The following is a 20,960-nucleotide window of genomic DNA, read 5'->3' as shown; positions in this document are numbered from 1 at the left end:
CTTAATAAACATATAGACTTACAAAAAAAGGATAGGGAGAAAGTAGAGAAAAGAGGGGAGAAGCAAAGAAGAGAAAAGAAAAAGAAAAAGAGAGAAGGGTGGGCGAGTGTACAATGGAGCTGTGTTAAGAATATGAACTAATTTTAGATTTATTAGCTCATTACCTTAGAACAAGATTAATCATATAGATAAGTGAAAGCAAGCATTGAATTAATCATAGTATGATCTTGTGGGCAATACTTAAATCATGTTTTAGGCACCGTAGTTCTAAACTTTCTAGACCCTTCCAACTTTTATTTTTCAATTTTGTAAAAACTTCGCAAACTTTTATGGATCAGCACTTAGCTAATATTTACAAGACAAGTAGCGTCACATTTCACTAGGCAGAGTTCGATTGCTAGGAGCCGAACGACTAGACAGCATGTAATCAGTGAAAACATCTTGCAAACAGGACAAACATGTCTTTCCACCTCCGGTCACAAGATGGCAGCAGAAACCCGACCGCATAATAGCACCACCTGTGTTTGGGTTTGAAGGAGTTAAAACCATCGAGCGCTGTATTGCTAGAAAGGATGGGAGGAGAGGAGAAGCGCAGAGGAACTTCCTCTACTGGATCACTCCGGGGAGGAAGGTGGTGTGCCGCAGTGGCTTTTGTGCGCTTCCCCGGATCGCTTAGGATTCCTCTTCCTAGGATCGCTCTTCCCAGGATCAAAGCAGCAGCTGGGAGGTGAGTTGAGAAAGATTAGAGAAGAGGCTGGGAGTAAGGAGAACTGTTAGGTTTCTTCCACGGTGTAGAATCAGTGGAGCAGGTAGGATATAGAATAGAAAGTGTTTTTTTTTTTCCTAAGAGGCAACTGGACTTTCTGGTTTTTCTTTTAAGAGAGTTGTCACTTGGAAAAAAAAGCACCTTTTGGGACAACCATGACCTGGATCAGTGGTTCTCAACTTGTGGTTCACGACCCCTTTGGGGTTCGAACGACCCTTATAGCAATAGCATTTCTATACCGCCTCATAGTGATTTTGCAGCCCTCAGTAAGTGGTTTACAGAAGCAGCCTATTGCCCCCAACAATCCGGCTCCTCATTTTACCCACCTCTGAAGGATGGAAGGTTGAGTCAACCTTGAGACGGTGATGAGGTTTGAACTGCAACTAGCAGTTAGCTGAAGTAGCCTGCAGTGTTGCACTCTAACCACTTCATCACTCTAGCTTTCACAGGGGTCTCCTAAGACTAAAGAGCCGGGGTGGTGCAGCAGGTAGAGTGCTGCACTGCAAGCCACTGAAGCTGACTGTAGATCTGTAGGTCAGTGGTTCAAATCTCATCACCGGCTCAAGATTGACTCAGCCTTTCCATCCTTCCGAGGTGGATAAAATGAGGACCCAGATTGTGGGGGCAATATGCTGTCTCTGTTAAAAAGTGCTATTGCTAACATGTTGTAAGCCGCCCTGAGTTTAAGGAGAAGGGCGGCACAAAAATCAAATAAATAAACAAACAAACAGATAAATAGATAAATAAATAAATCAGAAAACACATATTTCTGATGGTCTTAGAAACTGAGACACCGCTCCTCTATACTTTTCCAGGTGGGTCCACCCACGTGCAAGTAGACTATTGCAAATATATATTACTCAAAAAAAATAAAGGGAACACTTAAACAACGGAATATAACTGCAAGTAAATCAAACTTCTGTGAAATCAAACTGTCCACTTAGGAAGCAACACTGATTGACAATCATTTTCACATGCTATTGTGCAAATGGAATAGTTGTGCAAATGAAGTATTCAATGAGAATATTTTATTCAGATCTAGGATGTATTATTTGTTCCCTTTATTTTTTTGAGCGGTATATATACATATACATATACTCACATACATCACACACAAACTGACCACAGGTGTGTGTGTGTGTGTGTGTGTGTGTGTGTGTGTGTGTGTATGTATATGTAGATTGTTCTGAGTTCAGGTTTTACCACTTGTAATATTTTGAGTGTCTATGCGTATATATATATATATATAAGTCTACAAAAACATATACCGTATTTTCCGGCGTATAAGACGACTGGGCGTATAAGACGACCCCCTAACTTTCCAGTTAAAATATAGAATTTGAGATATACTCGCCGTATAAGGCTACCCCTCTTCTGTACATCATAGACCTGACTGAGTCTAGGTCTATGATGTACTTGCATTGAGAAAAAAATCATTTCTGAACATGATAACACAATATTTTAATTACTAATGATGAAGATCTTATTGTTAAAATTATGAATGAATTATTTAGAGAGAGAGAGCCAAGTGGGAGCACTCTTCTGTCTATCTCTCCATATGTCTCTGTCTATCTGTCTTGTCTGCCTCTCATATTTCTCCTCACCACAATTAAGTTTATTATTATAACTCATCATAATTTGTCAACACAAAAAGGTGAACCTGGCTATTTTCCTTTCTCCTACCATCTATTCTGCAGGTATCTTTCAGTCTAACATGCAGCATGCTGACACCTATGTGAGAATCTATTATGGAATGAGAATCTGTATGTGATATCATGATATCGCAATCCAAACAGCCCATCCATTTTTTCCTCTTTCCGCACTTGTCTTTATCCTCTTGCAATGTCACTTAAACAGATTTTAACTTGTCGGGTTTACCATTAGTGACCCTGCCAATTTTCAGTACTGTGCAGTGTGCTATGATACAGAGCAGGGTGAATAATATGACCTCAGCTTTTAAAGTTATTTTAAAATGTTGCCTAAGAAATATGAAAAGATGATTCTTTTTGGAGGAAAAGTACATTTTCAATGGTTAAACATAAGAACAAATACAAACAGGCAGAAATAAATGCATCCAGTTTAACATTCAATCATTTCCCTGGCTCTTTTTATTGAAATGAACAAGTTCATACATTCAATTTTGCAACCACTAATAATGTTGGTCAAGTAGGTACAAAAATACCTGGGGAAAAGATCAAAGTCTTTCTCTCTCCCCCTCTCTCTCCCTCTCTTTCTTTCTTGCTATCTCTCTTTCTCTCTTTTTTTTTTGCTTTCTCTCTTTCTCTCCCCCCCTCTCTCCTTCTCTTACTATCTCTTTCTCTCTCTTTCTGTCTCCCCTCTCTCCCTCTCTCTCTCCCTCTCTTGCCATCTCTTTCTCTCCCTCTCTCTTTCTCTCTCCCCCTCTTTTGCTCTCTCTTTCTCTCTTTCTTTCCCCCCTCTCTCCCTCTCTCTTTCTCTCTCCCTCTGTTGCTATCTCCCCTCTATCTTTCTCTCCCTCTCTTGCCATCTCTTTCTCTCCCTCTCTCTTTCTCTCTCTCCCTCTCTTGCTATCTCTTTCTCTCTTTCTTTCCCCCCTCTCTCCCTCTCTCTTTCTCTCTCTCCCTCTGTTGCTTTCCCCCCTCTATCTTTCTCCCTCTCCCTCTCTTGCTATCTCTTTCTTTCTCTTTCTGCCCCCTCTCCCTCTCTCTTTCTCCTTCTCTTTCTCCCTCTGTTGCTATCCCCCCTCTCTCTTTCTCTCTGTCCCTCTGTTGCTAACCCCCCCTCTCTCTCCCTCTCTTGCTATCTCTTTCTCTCCCCCCCTCTCTCACGGAACTGAGGCACGGACGGCGGCGTGTGGGCGAGCCTGCGCTTTGCGCAGGCTCGCCCAGCTGGGAGGCGGTGTTCGCGCCCCCCCAGCTGAAACTGACGTCCGGTCGGGGCGATTCTTCCCCGGCCGGACAGGCAGTGTGTGAGCGAGCCTGCGCTCCGTTCAGGCTCGCCCAGCTGGGAGGCGGTGTTCGCGCCCCCCCAGCTGAAACTGACGTCCGGCCGGGGCGATTCTTCCCCGGCCGGACAGGCACGCTTGTGCTGCCAAAGGCAGCGTGTGGGCGAGTCTGAGCGGAGCGCAGGCTCGCCCAGCTGGGAGGCGGTGTTCTCGCCCCCCCCCCCCCCAGGCTGAAACTGACGTCCGGCCAGGGCGATTCTTCCCCGGCCGGACAGGCACACTTGTGCTGCCGAAGGCAGCGTGTGGGCGAGTCTGAGCGGAGCGCAGGCTCGCCCAGCTGGGAGGCGGTGTTCTGGCCCCCCCCCAGCTGAAACTGACGTCCGGCCGGGGGCGATTTTTCCCCGGCCGGACAGGCACGCTTGTGCTGCCGAAGGCAGCGTGTGGGCGAGTCTGAGCGGAGCGCAGGCTCGCCCAGCTGGGAGGCGGTGTTATGCCCCCCCCCAGCTGAAACTGATGTCCGGCCGGGGTGATTCTTCCCCGGCCGGACAGGCACGCTTGTGCTGCCGAAGGCAGCGTGTGGGCAAGTCTGAGCAGAGCGCAGGCTCGCCCAGCTGGGAGGCGGTGTTCTCGCCCCCCCCCAGCTGAAACTGACGTCCGGCAGGGGCGATTCTTCCCCGGCCGGACAGGCACGCTTGTGCTGCCAAAGGCAGCGTGTGGGCGAGCCTGAGCGCAGCGCAGGCTCGCCCAGCTGGGAGGCGGTGTTCTCGCCCCTCCCAGCGATCGCAAATATCGGCGCCACTGTCCTATATCCGGCGTACAAGACGACCCCCCCACTTTGGAAAAGATTTTCAGGGGTTAAAAAGTCGTCTTATACGCCGGAAAATACGGTATGTATATATATACATATGTATGTATGTGCACAGACACACACATACATACATATATATACAGTGTTCCCTTGATTTTCACGGGTTCGAACTTTGCTGAAAGTCTATACCATGGTTTTTCAAAAATATTAATTAAAAAATACTTTGTGGGTTTTTTCCCTATACCACAGTTTTTCCCACCTGATGACGTCATATGTCATCGCCAAACTTTCGTCTGCCTTTAATAATTTTTTTTTAAATAAACTTTAATAAATAAACATGGTGAGTAATAATCTAAATGGCTGCTAAGGGAATGGAAAATTGCAATTTAGGGGTTTAAAGTGTGAAGGGAAGGCTTGTGATACTGTTCATAGCCAAAAATAGTGCATTTACTTCCGCATCTCTACTTTGCGGAAATTCGACTTTTGCGGGTGGCCTTGGAACGCATCCCCCGCGCAAAGCGAGGGAACACTGTATACATTTGTCAAGAATTATGGGGTACAACACTTAATGATTGTCATAGGGGGCCCAATCAATAAGAAGTGCTGTTGTAACTAAGTTCCAAATATGTACTATGGAAACTTCTGAAGAAGCGGAATTTCCAGCACTGCACATGTTGTTTTTAGCTCTCTGTTTTTTTGCAATTTTTAAAAAAAATGGCACCGTGCATGCACGCACGCGCAAAGTGCACATGCGCCCACAAGGCGCAACCATGCAGCACAGGAGGAAGTGAAACGGCAGTGAAGTAAGTTAGAATTCACCCCTGAGTTTCCTAATGTTATGGTTGGGGAACTGTACTAAAGGGTCACGGCATTAGGAAGGTTGAGAACCACTGACCTAGACGATGAAGACTCTCCATAGACAGAGTTGGAATGGATCTTTGAGGTCATCTAATCCAGTGATGGCGAACTTTTTTTTCCCTCGGATGCCAAAAAAGTGTGCGTGCATGCTATCGTGCCTGTGTGAGTGCCCACACACATAATTCAATGCCTGGGGAGGGCGAAAACGGCTTCCTCTGCCCCCTGGAGGGCCTCTGGAGGCTGGAAACAGCCTGTTTCCCAACTTCTGGTGGGCCCAGGAGGCTCGTTTTTCCCCCTTCCCAAGCTCCAAAGGCTTCCCTGGAGCCAGGAGAGGGTAAAAACACCCTCCCTCACTCCGCATGGAAGCTTTCTGGAAGCCAAAGATGCCTTCCCACAACCTCTGTGCAAGCCAAAAAGCACACACATGCACGTTGGAACTGAGCTAGGGCAACTGCTTGCTTGCGTGCCAGCAGATATTTATTTATTCTATTTATTTATTTATTTATTCAATTTTTATGCCGCCCTTCTCCTTAGACTCAGGGCGGCTTACAACATGTTAGCAATAGCACTTTTAAACCGAGCCAGCATATTGACCCCCCCATGCTCCCCCACCCCCTCTGCATGCGTGTGTGACCCTCCGCACTTCCCTGCCCATTGTGCATGGGTGTATGATTCTCCCATGCATGCATGCATTCATGCCCCATGCTCTCCTGACCCCCGTGCTCCCCCATGTATGTGCACAATACCCCCGTGCTCTCCCCGTGTATGTATTTATTTATTGAACTTATATGCCGTCCCTCTGTGGACTCGCGGCGGCTTACAACATTTCAGTAAAAATACAATAAATAAAAAATTTCTAGGCCAATTAATAGAATAATCAATTTAAAATTTTCTTAAAAACTAAACATTTAAAATCAAAGAAACACATACTATCACACCAGATTATATTCATTGGGCAGAGGCTGGGGTCTAGTGACTCTAGATCTGGCGACCTAAATGTGTTTTCAAATTCTTACGGGAGGCAAGGAGGGTGGGGGCAGTGCGAATCACTGGGGGGAGTTGATTCCAGAGGGCCGGGGGCTCCACAGAGAAGGCTCTTTGGTTTTATCTTTAAGAAGTTTTAACTTTAAGAAGTTAAGCTGACTTTAACCTCAATTACAAAAAGATATTGACAAAATTGAACGGGTCCAAAGACGGGCTACAAGAATGGTGGAAGGTCTTAAGCATAAAACGTATCAGGAAAGACTTAATGAACTCAATCTGTATAGTCTGGAGGACAGAAGGAAAAGGGGGGACATGATCGAAACATTTAAATATGTTAAAGGGTTAAATAAGGTCCAGGAGGGAAGTGTTTTTAATAGGAAAGTGAACACAAGAACAAGGGGACACAATCTGAGGTTAGTTGGGGGAAAGATCAAAAGCAACGTGAGAAAATATTATTTCACTGAAAGAGTAGTAGATCCTTGGAACAAATTTCCAGCAGACGTGGTTGGTAAATCCACAGTCACTGAATTTAAACATGCCTGGGATAAACATATATCCATCCTAAGATAAAATACAGAAAATAGTATAAGGGCAGACTAGATGGAGCATAAGGTCTTTTTCTGCCGTCAGACTTCTATGTTTCTATCTTTGTGGCAACCCCTGAAATACAACACTAGCTACAATAGCTCCCTATTCTTTTCACTAGACTAGGCATACTCAATTCCTGCAATCATTCTTCATGCGTTTTAGTCTCTGTCCCCCCCTGGTCATTTTTGTTGCTCTTCTCTGTATTGTTCCAGAGTCTCAACATCTGTTTTATATTGTGACCAAAACTGAAAGCAGTACAGTGATCCCCCGAGTTTCGCGATCTCGATCTTTGCGAAACGCTATATCGCGATTTTTCCACCCGATGACGTCACTCCCTTCCTTTCTCATCTTTCTCTCTCTCTCTCTTTCTCTATCTTGCTTCTTCCTCTCTCACACTCTCTTCCTCCCTCTCTCATCTCTTTCTTTCCTTCTCTCTCTTTCTCTATCTCTCCCCCTCTTGCTCTCGAGCGGCAAGCGAGCAGCCGGGCGGGGCGGGTGAACGGGCAAGCGGAGCGGCCGGGCGGGCGGGTGAACGGGCAAGCGAGCAGCCGGGCGGGCGGGCGAACAGGCAAGCAGAGCGGCCGGGCGGGCGGGAGAACGGGCAAGCGGAGCGGCCGGGCGGGCGGGTGAACGGGCAAGCAGAGCGGCCGGGCGGGCGGGTGAACGGGCAAGCGAGCAGCCGGGCGGGCAGGTGAACGGGCAAGCAGAGCGGCCGGGCGGGCGGGAGAACGGGCAAGCGGAGCGGCCGGGCGGGCGAACGGGCAAGCGGAGCGGCCGGGCGGGCGGGCGAACGGGCAAGCGGAGCGGCCGGGCGGGCGGGAGAACGGGCAAGCGGAGCGGCCGGGCGGACGAACGGGCAAGCGGAGCGGCCGGGTGGGCGGCCGAACGGGCAAGCGGAGCGGCCGGGCGGGCGGGTGAACGGGCAAGCGAGCGGCCGAGCGGGCGGGTGAACGGGCAAGCAGCAAGCCGAAGATGGGGTTTCCCCGTTGCCTGGGTAATGGGGAAACCCCATCTTCGGCTCCTCGCTGCTGCTGCGCTGCAGAGCAGATCAGCTGTTGGGCGGCCGAAGGAACCTTCCCTGGGTCTTCCCCGCCGCCCACACGCAAACTCCACCATCTGCGCATGTGCGGCCATGAAAAAAAAGGGCGCGCATGCGCAGATGGTGTTTTACTTCCGCACCGCTATATCGCGAAAAATCGAGTTTCACGAGGGGTCTTGGAACGGAACCCTCGCGAAACCCGAGGGATCACTGTATTCCAAGTGTGGTTGTAATAAGGTTTTGTAAGATAAGATTTGTTTGGCATCATCTGTTTTTGACAAACATGTTCAGAGGTGGTTTTCTACCTGTGTAGTCCAGTATGCCATTCACGTAGTGGCCCATTGATTGAACAATTTTTGTGCGATGGCTGCGATGCTGTCTTTGCCGGTCAGTATGCGCCGCCATCTTTTTTTCTAATTTTTGGTGACTTTTTGGGTCTCTGAGCATGCGCGGAAGGAAAACCATCCCTCTGTGCATGCATGGAAGCAAAATCGCACTGGGGACATGCATGAGCATAGTGCGCATGTGTGCAAAACTTTGTAATGTGCACCCAGCACACCAGGAGGAAGATAAGAAGAACCCGCACCTGCTTGTGTTGGCTTCTTGGGTTTTTTGGTTTTTCTTTTTCAGTGGTATTGAGCTGGACTGGGCTTTTATTATCATATTTTTCAGGGTTTTCCAAGCTCCTTGGAGAAGAGGGAGATTATGATCCCACTATATAGAGCGCTGGTGAGACCACATTTGCAATACTGTGTTCAGTTCTGGAGACCTCACCTACAAAAAGATATTGACAAAATTGAACGGGTCCAAAGACGGGCTACAAGAATGGTGGAAGGTCTTAAGCATAAAACGTATCAGGAAAGACTTCATGAACTCAATCTGTATAGTCTGGAGGACAGAAGGAAAAGGGGGGACATGATCGAAACATTTAAATATATTAAAGGGTTAAATAAGGTTCAGGAGGGAAGTGTTTTTAATAGGAAAATGAACACAAGAACAAGGGGGCACAATCTGAAGTTAGTTGGGGGAAAGATCAAAAGCAACATGAGAAAATATTATTTTACTGAAAGAGTAGTACTGTAGATCCTTGGAACAAACTTCCAGCAGACGTGGTTGGTAAATCCACAGTAACTGAATTTAAACATGCCTGGGATAAACATATATCCATCCTAAGATAAAATACAGAAAATAGTATAAGGACAGACTAGATGGATCATGAGGTCTTTTTCTGCCGTCAGTCTTCTATGTTCCTATGTTTCTAGAGTTGATTTTCCTTTGAAAATTTTCATGCATGGAATCCTTCCCAAAATCTCATTGTGTTTGTTAAAATCAACTCTTTTAAAGTCTAAGGCGCTGGTTTGATTATACAGTGGTACCTCTACTTAAGACCGCCTCTATTAAGAACTTTTCTAGATTTTTTTTGCCTCTTCTTAAGAAACATTTTCTACTTAAGAGCCCGAGCCCAGAAAAGTTTCCCAGGAAATTTGAGAACGGCATGAAGGCCCGGCCAGTTTCCTGACATTCCCGCTTTAATCCAGGCCATCTTGGGCTTTTCTGGGCTGCCAGAGGAGCCTTTCAGTGGTGCTTAAGGAAGCTTTGGCAGCCCGGAGCAAACAAAGCATTTTCCTTTCTCTGGGTGCTTGGAGAGGGAATAAATTATTATTATTATTATTATTATTATTATTATTATTATTATTATTATTAATTAGATTTGTATGCTGCTCCTCTCCATAGACTAAGGGCGGCTCACAACAGCAATAAAACAATTCATGACAAATCTAATAATTGAAAAACATTTTTTAAAACCCCGTTATTAAACAGACATACACACAGACATACCATACATAAATTGTATAGGCCCGGGGGAGATATTTCAATTCCCCCATGCCTGTTGGCAAAGGTGGGTTTTAAGGAGTTTATGAAAGGTAAGGAGGGTGGGGGCAGTTCTAATCTCTGGGGGGAGCTGGTTCCAGAGAGTTGGGGCCACCACAGAAAAGGCTCTTCCCCTGGGACCCGCCAAATGACATTGTTTAGTCGACGGGACCCGGAGAAGGCCAACTCTGTGGGACCTAACCAGTCGCTGGGATTCGTGAGGCAGAAGGCGGTCCCGGAGATATTCTGCAAGGGGCCATAGAAAAGAAATGCTTCCTTCACTCTGGGCAGCCGAGGAATCAACACAGCAAAGGAAAGGCGCCGGCTACAAAGCGAGTGAGCGAGAGGAGAGGGGAGCCCTTCAGCATGGAAAGGAAGAGGCAGCAGGTAGCAGCAGCAGTAGCCAGTGTATGGGAGGCAGCCTCGTGCCGGGTGTATTGGAGGTGTGTGCTACTCCCCTCCGCCTCAGAGTCGCTCTTTTTTTTAAAGCCTTAAAGTTTTAGATTTTTTTTGATACCACTCACCTCACCTTCTTCCTTCGGCAGCGACTCTCTTCCTCCTCCTCGTCTTCCTCCTCCTTCTCCTACCTGTTCTGTCGGGTTCTCTGGTAGAATCCTCCCAAAAATTCACAGGTACAAATTTCAGACACACACACATTTGAAAATTCAAAACAATGTTCTTTATAATGAAAATTCACTTAAACCAAGCCCTCTTTTGGTATAGCAGAGAGCACTCGTCTCCAAACAAACTGGTAATTTGTACAAGTCCCTTATCAGTCCTTGATACTTAGCTTGCAGCTGTGAGGCCATTCACAGTCCTTCTTCTTTCACAAAGTGACACACACTTTGCTCTGGTTTAGTTTCAAAGCGGGGAACAATCAGCACACAAAAAGTCAAAGTCAGTAAAGCAGTCACGAAACACAAGGATCAGATAATCCTCCACAATGGCCAAACCCACAGGCTGCTATTTATAGCAGCCTCACTAATTACCACAGCCCCACCCAACCACAGGTGGCCTCATTTTCTTTGATAATAATCTCTCAGTTGTTGTTGCCTATGCATCGCTCTCCGCATGCGTGGCTGTATCATTAACTCTTGTTCTGAATCCAAGGAGGAGCTAGATAATTTATCTCCTTCTGAGCTGTCTGCCACACTCTCCTCCTCCCTGTCACTCATGTCTTCTTGGTCAGAGGAACCTTCATCAGCAGATTCCACCGGGGGGCAAAACAGGCCTGCAGCATGTGGATGTCTCCCCCCACATCCACAGTCCTTGGGGCAGGAGCTGGGCCAGAGCTAACCACAACACCACCCAAATTCCGAGCTTTTATTTTTTTTCCTAATGGGTTTGCACACATTATTTGTTTTTACATTGATTCCTATGGGGAAAATTGCTTCTTCTTAAGAACATTTCTACTTAAGAACCTGGTCACGGAACAAATTGAGTTCTTAAGTAGAGGCACCACTGTATTCTGTTGTTTGTGTCTGTCTTATATTGAATTCCAATATGACATGGTCACTCTCAGCCAAAGTTCAAACAACTTCAACTCCCTCTTTCACATCTTCTCTATTGGTAAGAATAAGGTCTAGTGCAGTGTTTCCCAACCTTGGCAACTTGAAGATATCTGGACTTCAACTCCCAGAATTCCCTAGCCAGCGAATGCTGGCTGGGGAATTCTGGGAGTTGAAGTCCAGATTTCTTCAAGTTGCCAAGGTTGGGAAACACTGGTCTACTGTATCTGTCCCTCTTGTTGCCTCCTCTACCTTTTGGGTGACATTGCTGGCTGGAGAATTTTGGGAGTTGAAGTCCACAAGTCTTAAAGTTGCCAAGTTTGAAGACCTCTGATTTACATACTCATTTTCTAAGTTCAGTTTCAATAACAATATATAAACTTTAGTAATAATATGTTCATCGCTACCACAAAATAGAATTTCCAATTCATTTTTTGCAAATTCAAATCCACATCTCCTTTTGTCTAGTTTAATTTTTTTTCCAATTGTAAATATGTAAATCAATGGCAAACACACCATTTTTATTCTAACTTCTGTGTAAACTTGAGGATAGGGTCAACATAATTGAAAGCTGTTATTTGACCATAAGTCTACTAGTCTGGCCTTACCACTATTTCTTTTCTAAAAAAAAAACTTTGCAAAGAAACTTACTTTATTTATTCCAATCTCTTAAGATTACATGCTTTAAAAAGTGATTATTAAAATCAAATTTTGCTTTAACCTTATCAGCCTATATATAGCCATGCCATCCAAATCTTAATTCATGGCCCTGTAGCTCAATAACTCTTATTTTGGAGAGTCACTCACTCTTTTTGCGTGAATAGTACCAAAATAACAAGTAGTAAATTACAGTTGCAAATCTGATAAGGCCAAATCTCCTATTTCCTAGCGTCTTGCAATAATTTATATTTAATTCTTGGTTTTTCCTGTAATGCCATATAAACGTACAGATGTCTATTGTTTAAATGGAGTATCAGTTACAAGTTTTGGTAAGGTCTATAACAGTAAAAGTATCTTCGGTAAAACAATTCTCTTAATTGCAAGGATTCTACCTGATAATTGTATTGCTAAGAATCTGTTAACAAGTATATTTCACGATTGAATGGATATTTGAACTTGGATCATGGCGATCTTTAATAGATCAACCCTATCATAATTAATGTAAGAAATTATTTTACCATTATGGCATGGTAAATGATTTAGCTTTACTAGATAAATGGTCTAAGCAATGGAAACTGCAGTTTAATGTTTCCAAATGTAAAATAATGCACTTGGGGAAAAGGAATCCTCAATCTGAGTATTGTATTGGCAGTTCAGTGTTGGCAAATACTTCAAAAGAAAAGGATTTAGGGGTAGTGATTTCTGACAGTCTCAAAATGGGTGAACAGTGCAGTCAGGCGGTAGGGAAAGCAAGTAGGATGCTTGGCTGCATAGCTAGAGGTATAACAAGGAGGAAGAGGGAGATTATGATCCCACTATATAGAATGATGGTGAGACCACATTTGGAATACTGTGTTCAGTTCTGGAGACCTCACCTACAAAAAGATATTGACAAAATTGAACGGGTCCAAAGACGGGCTACAAGAATGGTGGAAGGTCTTAAGCATAAAACGTATCAGGAAAGACTTAATGAACTCAATCTGTATAGTCTGGAGGACAGAAGGAAAAGGGGGGACATGATCGAAACATTTAAATATATTAAAGGGTTAAATAAGGTCCAGGAGGGAAGTGTTTTTAATAGGAAAGTGAACACAAGAACAAGGGGACACAATCTGAAGTTAGTTGGGGGAAAGATCAAAAGCAACATGAGAAAATATTATTTTACTGAAAGAGTAGTAGATCCTTGGAACAAACTTCCAGCAGATGTGGTAGATAAATCCACAGTAACTGAATTTAAACATGCCTGGGATAAACATATATCCATCCTAAGATAAAATACAGAAAATAGTATAAGGGCAGACTAGATGGACCATGAGGTCTTTTTCTGCCGTCAGACTTCTATGTTTCTATGTTTCTATGTTATGCATACTTTTATTTATTTTTTCACACATTCTTCAACCATTTTATTAAAAATGTTACTTTTTTATTTGAATCTTACAGAAAAGGAGGATGGCAATAAGAGCACGCTGGACAACTGAGAATAACAAGCAACTTTGAAAAGGAAAGAAAATCAATACAGAAATCAAAATATTTTCCATTTCCTTTGGAAAAATATACAGTTCTTCTCCTTCACTAGGCGGCGATAGACAAAAGAGAGAAAATCAAGAGAGACTTCAAGCTGGAATAAGAAACACAAGGAAGCATTACAGGACAAGTCAAGAAAGATTATTTTTTTACATTTAGAAAGAGAGTGAAGTATCTGGGGAGACAGTAATGGAGGCTTCACCCCGTGAGGAAGAAAATAGCTTGAATCCAAGCTCCATCCAACAAGGGTCACACATATTTTTGACCTCTTCGAGAATATCAGTGGTGAAGAAGTTCCATAGATCTGCCTATTATGGAAAAATAACAGATTGCAAATCAGAGCTGATTACGGACGGCACAATCCACTCTGGAGAACAGCCAAACAAATTATCTGAATGTGGCAAAATCTTTGGTCAGAACAGCTCCCTTGTGGATCACGAAAGGACCCACACAGGAGAGATGCTCTACAAGTGCTCCGAATGTGATCAATGCTTTAGCGACAGTGACGAATTGGAGATACATCAGAAGATTCACATCAGGGAGAAACTCTATGACTGCCCTATTTGTGGGAAAAGTTTTATGTCGGATTCCCACCTGGTAATACACCAGAAGTCTCACATTGGAGATAAACCCTTTGAATGTGCTGTTTGCGGGAAACGTTTCGGTCAGAAGTCTAGCATGATGAAACACCAGAGGACTCATATAGAAGACAAACCATTTGAGTACCCTGGTTGTAGTAAAAGTTTTGATCCGAATTCCCACCTGGTAATATACCGCAGGACGTACACAGAGAAGAAATCATATGTGTGTCCTGATTGTGGGAAAAGTTTTACGGCAAATTCCCTCCTAGTGATACACCAGAGGACTCACACAGGAGAGAAACCTTTTGAATGTCCTGACTGTGGGAAATGTTTCAGGCAGAAATATAGCATGATGAAACACCGAATGATTCACACAGAAGAGAAACCATTTGAATATTCTGATCATAGTAAAGGTTTTGGTCCAAATTCCCACCTGATGATAAAGCACAAGACATACACAGGAAAGAAATCGTACATATGTACTGATTGTGGGAAAGGTTTCATCGCAAATTCCCACCTGGTGATTCACCAGAGGACTCACACAGGAGAGAAACCTTTTGCATGTGCTGATTGTGGGAAACGTTTCAGTCAGAATTCCAGCCTGTTGAAACACCAGAGGACTCACACAGGAGAGAAACCCTTTGAATGTCCCGATTGTGGAAAAAGTTTCAGTTTGAATTCCAACCTGGTGATACACCAGAGGATTCACACAGGGGAGAAACCCTTTGGATGCCCTGACTGTGGAAAAAGTTTCAGTCAGAATTCCCATCTGGTGATTCACCAGAGGACTCACACAGGAGAGAAACCTTATGAATGTCTTGATTGTGGGAAATGTTTCAGTAAGAATTCCAACCTGGTGAAGCACCAGAGGATTCACACAAGAGAGAAACCATATGAATGTTCAGAATGTGGGAAAAGTTTCCCTCTAAATTCTGACCTGTTGATACACCAGAGGATTCACAGAGGAGAAAAACCCTATGAATGTCTAGAGTGTGGGAAAACGTTCAGTTACCGTTCTGATCTGATGAAACACCAGAGGACTCACACAGGCGAAAAACCATATGAGTGTCTAGAGTGTGGGAAATGTTTCAGTTACAGTTCTGACCTGGTGAAACACCAGAGGACTCACACAGGAGAGAAACCCTTCGAATGCCCTGATTGTGGGAAAACTTTCAGTCAGAATTCCAACCTGGTGAAACACCAGCGGACTCACACAGGAGAGAAACCCTATGAATGTCATGATTGTGGGAAAACTTTCAGCCTGAATTTCAACCTGGTGAAACACCAGAGGACTCACACAGGAGATAAACCGTATGAATGTCCTGATTGTGGAAAAAGCTTCAGTCACTGTTCTGACCTGGCAATACACCAGAGGAGTCACACAGGAGAGAAACCTTTTGAATGTCCTGATTGTGGCAAGGGCTTCAGTCAGAATTCCAACCTGGTGAGACACCAAAGGATTCACACAGGAGAGAAACCCTTTGAATGTTCTGATTGTGGGAAACTTTTCAGTCAGAATTCCAGCCTGGTGATCCACCAGAGGACTCACACAGGAGAGAAACCGTATGAGTGTCCAGATTGTGGGAAAGATTTCAGTAGTAGGTCTAGTCTTCTAAGTCACGTAGGTTTACACACAGGGGAGAAACCTTTCAGATGTACAGACTGTGGGCGGTACTTTAGGCACAAATCGTCTTTTATTGCACACAAGGAAATCCATATGAGGGAAACATTGATGAATTTAGAAAAAGCGTGAAGAGTAGTAGATGCCTGGAACAAACTTCCATCAGGCGTGGTTGGTAAATCCACAATAACTGAATTCAAACATTCCTGGGATAAACATATATCCATTCTAAGATAAAAATACAGGAAATAGTATAAGGACAGACTAGATGGACTATGAGGTCTTTTTCTGCTGTCAATCTTCTATGTTTCTATGAATTTATTTCTGATTTCCAGTTGGGAGTATAGATGGGAAGTTGACTATTTGAATTCTGGCCTGATACTTTTTAGTCAACCTCTCTTAGGATTAGATTTGTAGGTTGAGAGAGAGAGAAAAGAAAATGCTACAGTACTTTCATAAAGGCTAATTCCTGTTTAACTTTTCTGCAAAAAGTTAATGTTATGTTTCCTTTTGCAGAAGTTGTGGAATTCCTCAAAAAGGATATTCGGTAGTGATTTTTGTATATTGATTTTGGAATTTTCATGTCTGGTTTCAACCTTCTTTCCTGTTGTCCTCCAAGCCAGCATACAATTAGGTCTAGACATGCAAATGTAATGGAAGCTATCAATTATGGTTGCATTTTGCAATGGCTCTTAAGCAAGAGTGCTCTGGTTAACTACCCCTGATCTCCATGATGCAGCCATTAAACAAATGTGCGAGTCGTTAAGCAGAACACTGGCTACCTCGGGATTGTGGGAATTTCTTTGATCCTAGCGCAGGCTAGGATCACTTTCTGATATCTCTCCCTCTGTTACTTATTACTCAGTTCTGGAGACCTCACCTACAAAAAGATATTGACAAAATTGAACGGGTGCAAAGACGGGCTACAAGAATGGTGGGAGGTCTTAAGCATAAAACATATCAGGAAAGACTTAATGAACTCAATCTGTATAGTCTGGAGGACAGAAGGGAAAGGGGGGACATGATCGAAACATTTAAATATGTTAAAGGGTTAAATAAGGTCCAGGAGGGAAGTGTTTTTAATAGGAAAGTGAACACAAGAACAAGGGGGCACAATCTGAAGTTAGTTGGGGGAAAGATCAAAAGCAACGTGAGAAAATATTATTTCACTGAAAGGGTAGTAGATCCTTGGAACAAACTTCCAGCAGACGTGGTTGGTAAATCCACAGTAACTGAATTTAAACATGCCTGGGATAAACATATATCCATTGTAAGATAAAAATACAGGAAATAGTATAAGGGCAGACTAGATGGACCATGAGGTCTTTTTCTGCCGTCAGTCTTCTATGTTTCTATGTTTATTGTCCATCTGTCAGGTGGTTTTGGACCCCAGGGACCACCACATTCATAATTTTAAATGCCACTGACAACTTGGAGGCTCAGCTGCCTTTCGGGCCTATTTGCTTCTACAAGGTCTCTAGGTGGGAGGCCCCAGAGAAAGTGCCTGGTCAAGGCACAAAGCCTGGAACTCTTCATCTTCACATTTTACATACACTCAGTCACCCAGTCGTCTTTGTTGCTATTCTTTGCACTGTTTCTAGAATCTCAACATCTTTCCTGTATCACGGTACACAAATGTGGATGCTGTAGTTTTACCAGTGCAATACAATGCAGTACTGACACTTCATGTAATCTTGATATTATTCCCACTGACAGTTGTAGGCTTTTGCTGGTTCTATAGAATAGATAGAAGGAACTTCCCCCTTCTTGCTGAAGCTGGCCATGCCCCCGAACTAACACACTCTATGGTGCCGCCATTTTGTTTTTCACTTCTGCACATGAGCTGTTTTTCGCTACTGCGCACATGCAGAAGCTCTTTTCTTTTGCTTCTTTGCATGCGCAGAAGCTGGGTTTTCAGCACTGCGCATGTGTGTGGCATGTCAGCATGGTGCACAACACAAATATGTTGCAGGAGGTAACAAACCAGCATTGAGATAAGTTAGAATTCACCCCGCCCTCTGTTGATGCAGATTAGGGGCAAATTGGCTTTTTCTGTAGCTGCAGCACAGGTTTGGTAGGGAAGATTTGCCTATTTGCTGATGACTCTAAAGTGTGCAATAGGGTTGATATTCCTGGAGGTGTCTGTAATATGGTAAATGATTTAGCTTTACTAGATAAATGGTCAAAGCAATGGAAACTGCAGTTTAATGTTTCCAAATGTAAAATAATGCACTTGGGCCAAAGGAATCCTCAATCGGAGTACAGTGATCCCCCGCTCGTTGCGAGGGTTCCGTTCCAGGACCCCCCGCAACGAGCGGGTTTTCGCAAAGTAGCGCTGCGGAAGTAAAAACACCATCTGCGCATGTGCAGATGGTGTTTTTACTTCCGCAGCGCTAGCGAGGAGCCGAAGATTGGGGGCGGCGCGGCTGTTTTAAAACGTCGCCGCCAGCATGGGGGGCTTGCCAGCACCCCCTGGACCCCCAACCCGGGTTTGGGGGGGCTGCTAGGAAGCCCCCCATGCCGGCGGCGATGTTTTAAAACAGCCGCGCCGCCCCCAATCTTCGGCTCCTCGCTAGCGACAAGCCGTTCGCTGGCGCCGCTCGCTCACGCTTCCCAGCTGAGTCCTGAAGCGAATTCGCTTCAGGACTCAGCTGGGAAGCGGCGAGAATGAACGGCCGGGACGCGCGAGCGGGCGGCGGACAAGCCGTTCGCTAGCGCTCACTCTCGCAGCTTTCCAGCTGAGTCCTGAAGCGAATTCGCTTCAGGACTCAGGTGGAAAGCGGCGAGCGCGAGCGCTAGGCGAGCGCGTCCCACGCCCACGCCGTTCATTCTCGCCGCTTTCCAGCTGAGTCCTGAAGCGAATTCGCTTCAGGACTCAGGTGGGAAGCGGCGAGAATGAACGGCATGGGCGCGGGACGCGCGAGCGGGCGGCGGACAAGCCGTTCGCTAGCGCTCGCTCTCGCCGCTTTCCAGCTGAGTCCTGAAGCGAATTCGCTTCAGGACTCAGGTGGGAAGCGGCGAGAATGAACGGCGGCGCGGGACGCGCGAGCGGGCGGCGGACAAGCCGTTCGCTAGCGCTCGCTCTCGCCGCTTTCCACCTGAGTCCTGAAGCGAATTCGCTTCAGGACTCAGGTGGGAAGCGGCGAGAATGAACGGCGTGGGCGGGCAAAGGGCGGGCGGCAGCGAGGAGTTTGCGTGGGCGGTGGGGAAACTCCTTGCTGATGCCCGCCGCTCGCCCTCCCGCCAGCAAGAGGGGGAAGACCCAGGGAAGCCGCCCAGCAGCTGATCTGACAGGCGCCATCTACGCATGCGTGCCCATAGAAAAAAAGGGCACGCATGCGCAGATGGTGTTTTGACTTCCGGGTTCAAAAATCGCAAATTACCCTGTTCGCAATGGTCGGGGACGCAATAACCGGGGGATCACTGTATTGCATTGGCAGTTCTGTGTTAGCAAAAACTTCAGAAGAGAAGGATTTAGGGGTCGTGATTTCTGACAGTCTCACAATGGGTGAGCAGTGTTGTCGGGCGGTAGGAAAAGCAAGTAGTATGCTTGGCTGCATAGCTAGAGGTATAACAAGCAGGAAGAGGGAGATTGTGATCCCGCTATATAGAGCGCTGGTGAGACCACATTTGGAATACTGTGTTCAGTTCTGGAGACCTCACCTACAAAAAGATATTGACAAAATTGAACGGGTCCAAAGACGGGCTACAAGAATGTTGGAAGGTCTTAAGCATAAAACGTATCAGGAAAGACTTAATGAACTCAATCTGTATAGTCTGGAGGACAGAAGGAAAAGGGGGGACATGATCGAAACATTTAAATATATTAAAGGGTTAATTAAGGTCCAGGAGGGAAGTGTTTTTAATAGGAAAGTGAACACAAGAACAAGGGGACACAATCTGAAGTTAGTTGGGGGAAAGATCAAAGGCAACATGAGAAAATATTATTTCACTGAAAGAGTAGTAGATCCTTGGAACAAACTTCCAGCAATCGTGGTTGGTAAATCCACAGTAACTGAATTTAAACATGCCTGGGATAAACATATATCCATCCTAAGATAAAATACAGAAAATAGTATAAGGGCAGACTAGATGGATCATGAGGTCTTTTTCTGCCGTCAGTCTTCTATGTTTCTATAAAATGGCTCCATGCAGCATTATATTGCAACAACTGAAACTTCCATGGGTGGTGGTATTCAGTTGGTGGGGCAGAGAGAAACAAGGATGCAACAGTCACCAAAATGGGAATCTGGGCAAATTTAGGGGCTCCAGTAATCTGGTGCAGATTTAAAACAATATATTACTGGTAGTTCTTGACTTACGATCACAATTGAGCCCAAAATTTCTGTTTCTTTCCCCAGGTACTAAGTGAATCACTGCAGTTCTTGAGTTAAAAATATGGTTTGTTCAGTGAATCTGGCTTCCCCATTGACTTTGCTTGTTGAAACGTCACAAAACATGTCACATGACCTTAGGACACCTCAGCCGTCGTAAACATCAACCAGTTGCCTAGCATTCAAATTTTGATCACATGACACTGCAACAGTCTTAAAGTTAAAAAGTGTCAAAATGGCTTTTTTCAATGAATAGAATTATGTATTGGCCAAGTGTGATTGGGCACACATGGAATTTGTCTTTGGTGCATTGGCTCTCAGTGTGTATAAAAGAAAACATACATTTGTCAAGAATCATGGGGTACAACACTTAATGATTGTCATAGGGGTCCAACAATAAGAAGTGCTGTTGTAACTTGGTTGCTAAATAAATGGTCGTAAGTTGAAGACTATCTATACACAAAAGATAGGAATTGAATTTCTGAATGAAAAGAAAATACATAAAAGATATGTTGGGGTTCTTTTTAATTCAGATTCCTCCACGGAATAGCCCTTAAGGCTAAAAGCTGAACAGGCCTCTTTTAACTCTGGTAGTTAGATCGTCAATATCTCCGGGACCACCTTCTGCCGCATGAATTCCAGCGACCAGTTAGGTCCCACAGAGTTGGCCTTCTCCGGGTCCCATCGACTAAACAATGTCTGGCAGGACCCAGGGGAGGAGCCTTCTCTGTGGCGGCCCCGACCCTCTGGAACCAGCTACCCCCGGAGATTAGGATTGCCCCCACCCTCTTTGCCATTCGTAAACTTAAAACCCACCTCTGCCGTCAGGCATGGAGGAACTGAGACATCTCCCCCGGGCCTATATAATTTATGTATGGTACGTTGTGTGTATGT

At 45.0% G+C, this 20,960-nt stretch overlaps 1 protein-coding gene across 3 annotated transcripts in view; it reads left to right on the top strand.

Moving 5' to 3' along the window:
- Positions 1-20,960, top strand: part of LOC139159908 (zinc finger protein 271-like) — a 46,208-nt gene that overhangs the window by 9,805 nt on the left and 15,443 nt on the right. The window contains exons 1-2 of one of the 3 annotated variants that reach the window (XM_070737361.1): positions 634-727; positions 13,447-18,054. In XM_070737361.1, the coding sequence (XP_070593462.1) occupies positions 13,720-15,864 (2,145 nt within the window). In that variant the 5' untranslated portion in view covers positions 634-727; positions 13,447-13,719 and the 3' untranslated portion in view covers positions 15,865-18,054. Of the gene's footprint in view, positions 1-633; positions 728-13,446; positions 18,055-20,960 lie in introns of those variants that run through there. The other 2 variants (XM_070737363.1, XM_070737362.1) reach the window with 2 other exon arrangements.

The sequence above is a fragment of the Erythrolamprus reginae genome, chromosome 2, assembly GCF_031021105.1.
Source record: "Erythrolamprus reginae isolate rEryReg1 chromosome 2, rEryReg1.hap1, whole genome shotgun sequence".
Taxonomy (NCBI): Eukaryota; Metazoa; Chordata; class Lepidosauria; order Squamata; family Dipsadidae; genus Erythrolamprus; species Erythrolamprus reginae.
This window is presented reverse-complemented; position numbering and strand designations above follow the sequence as displayed.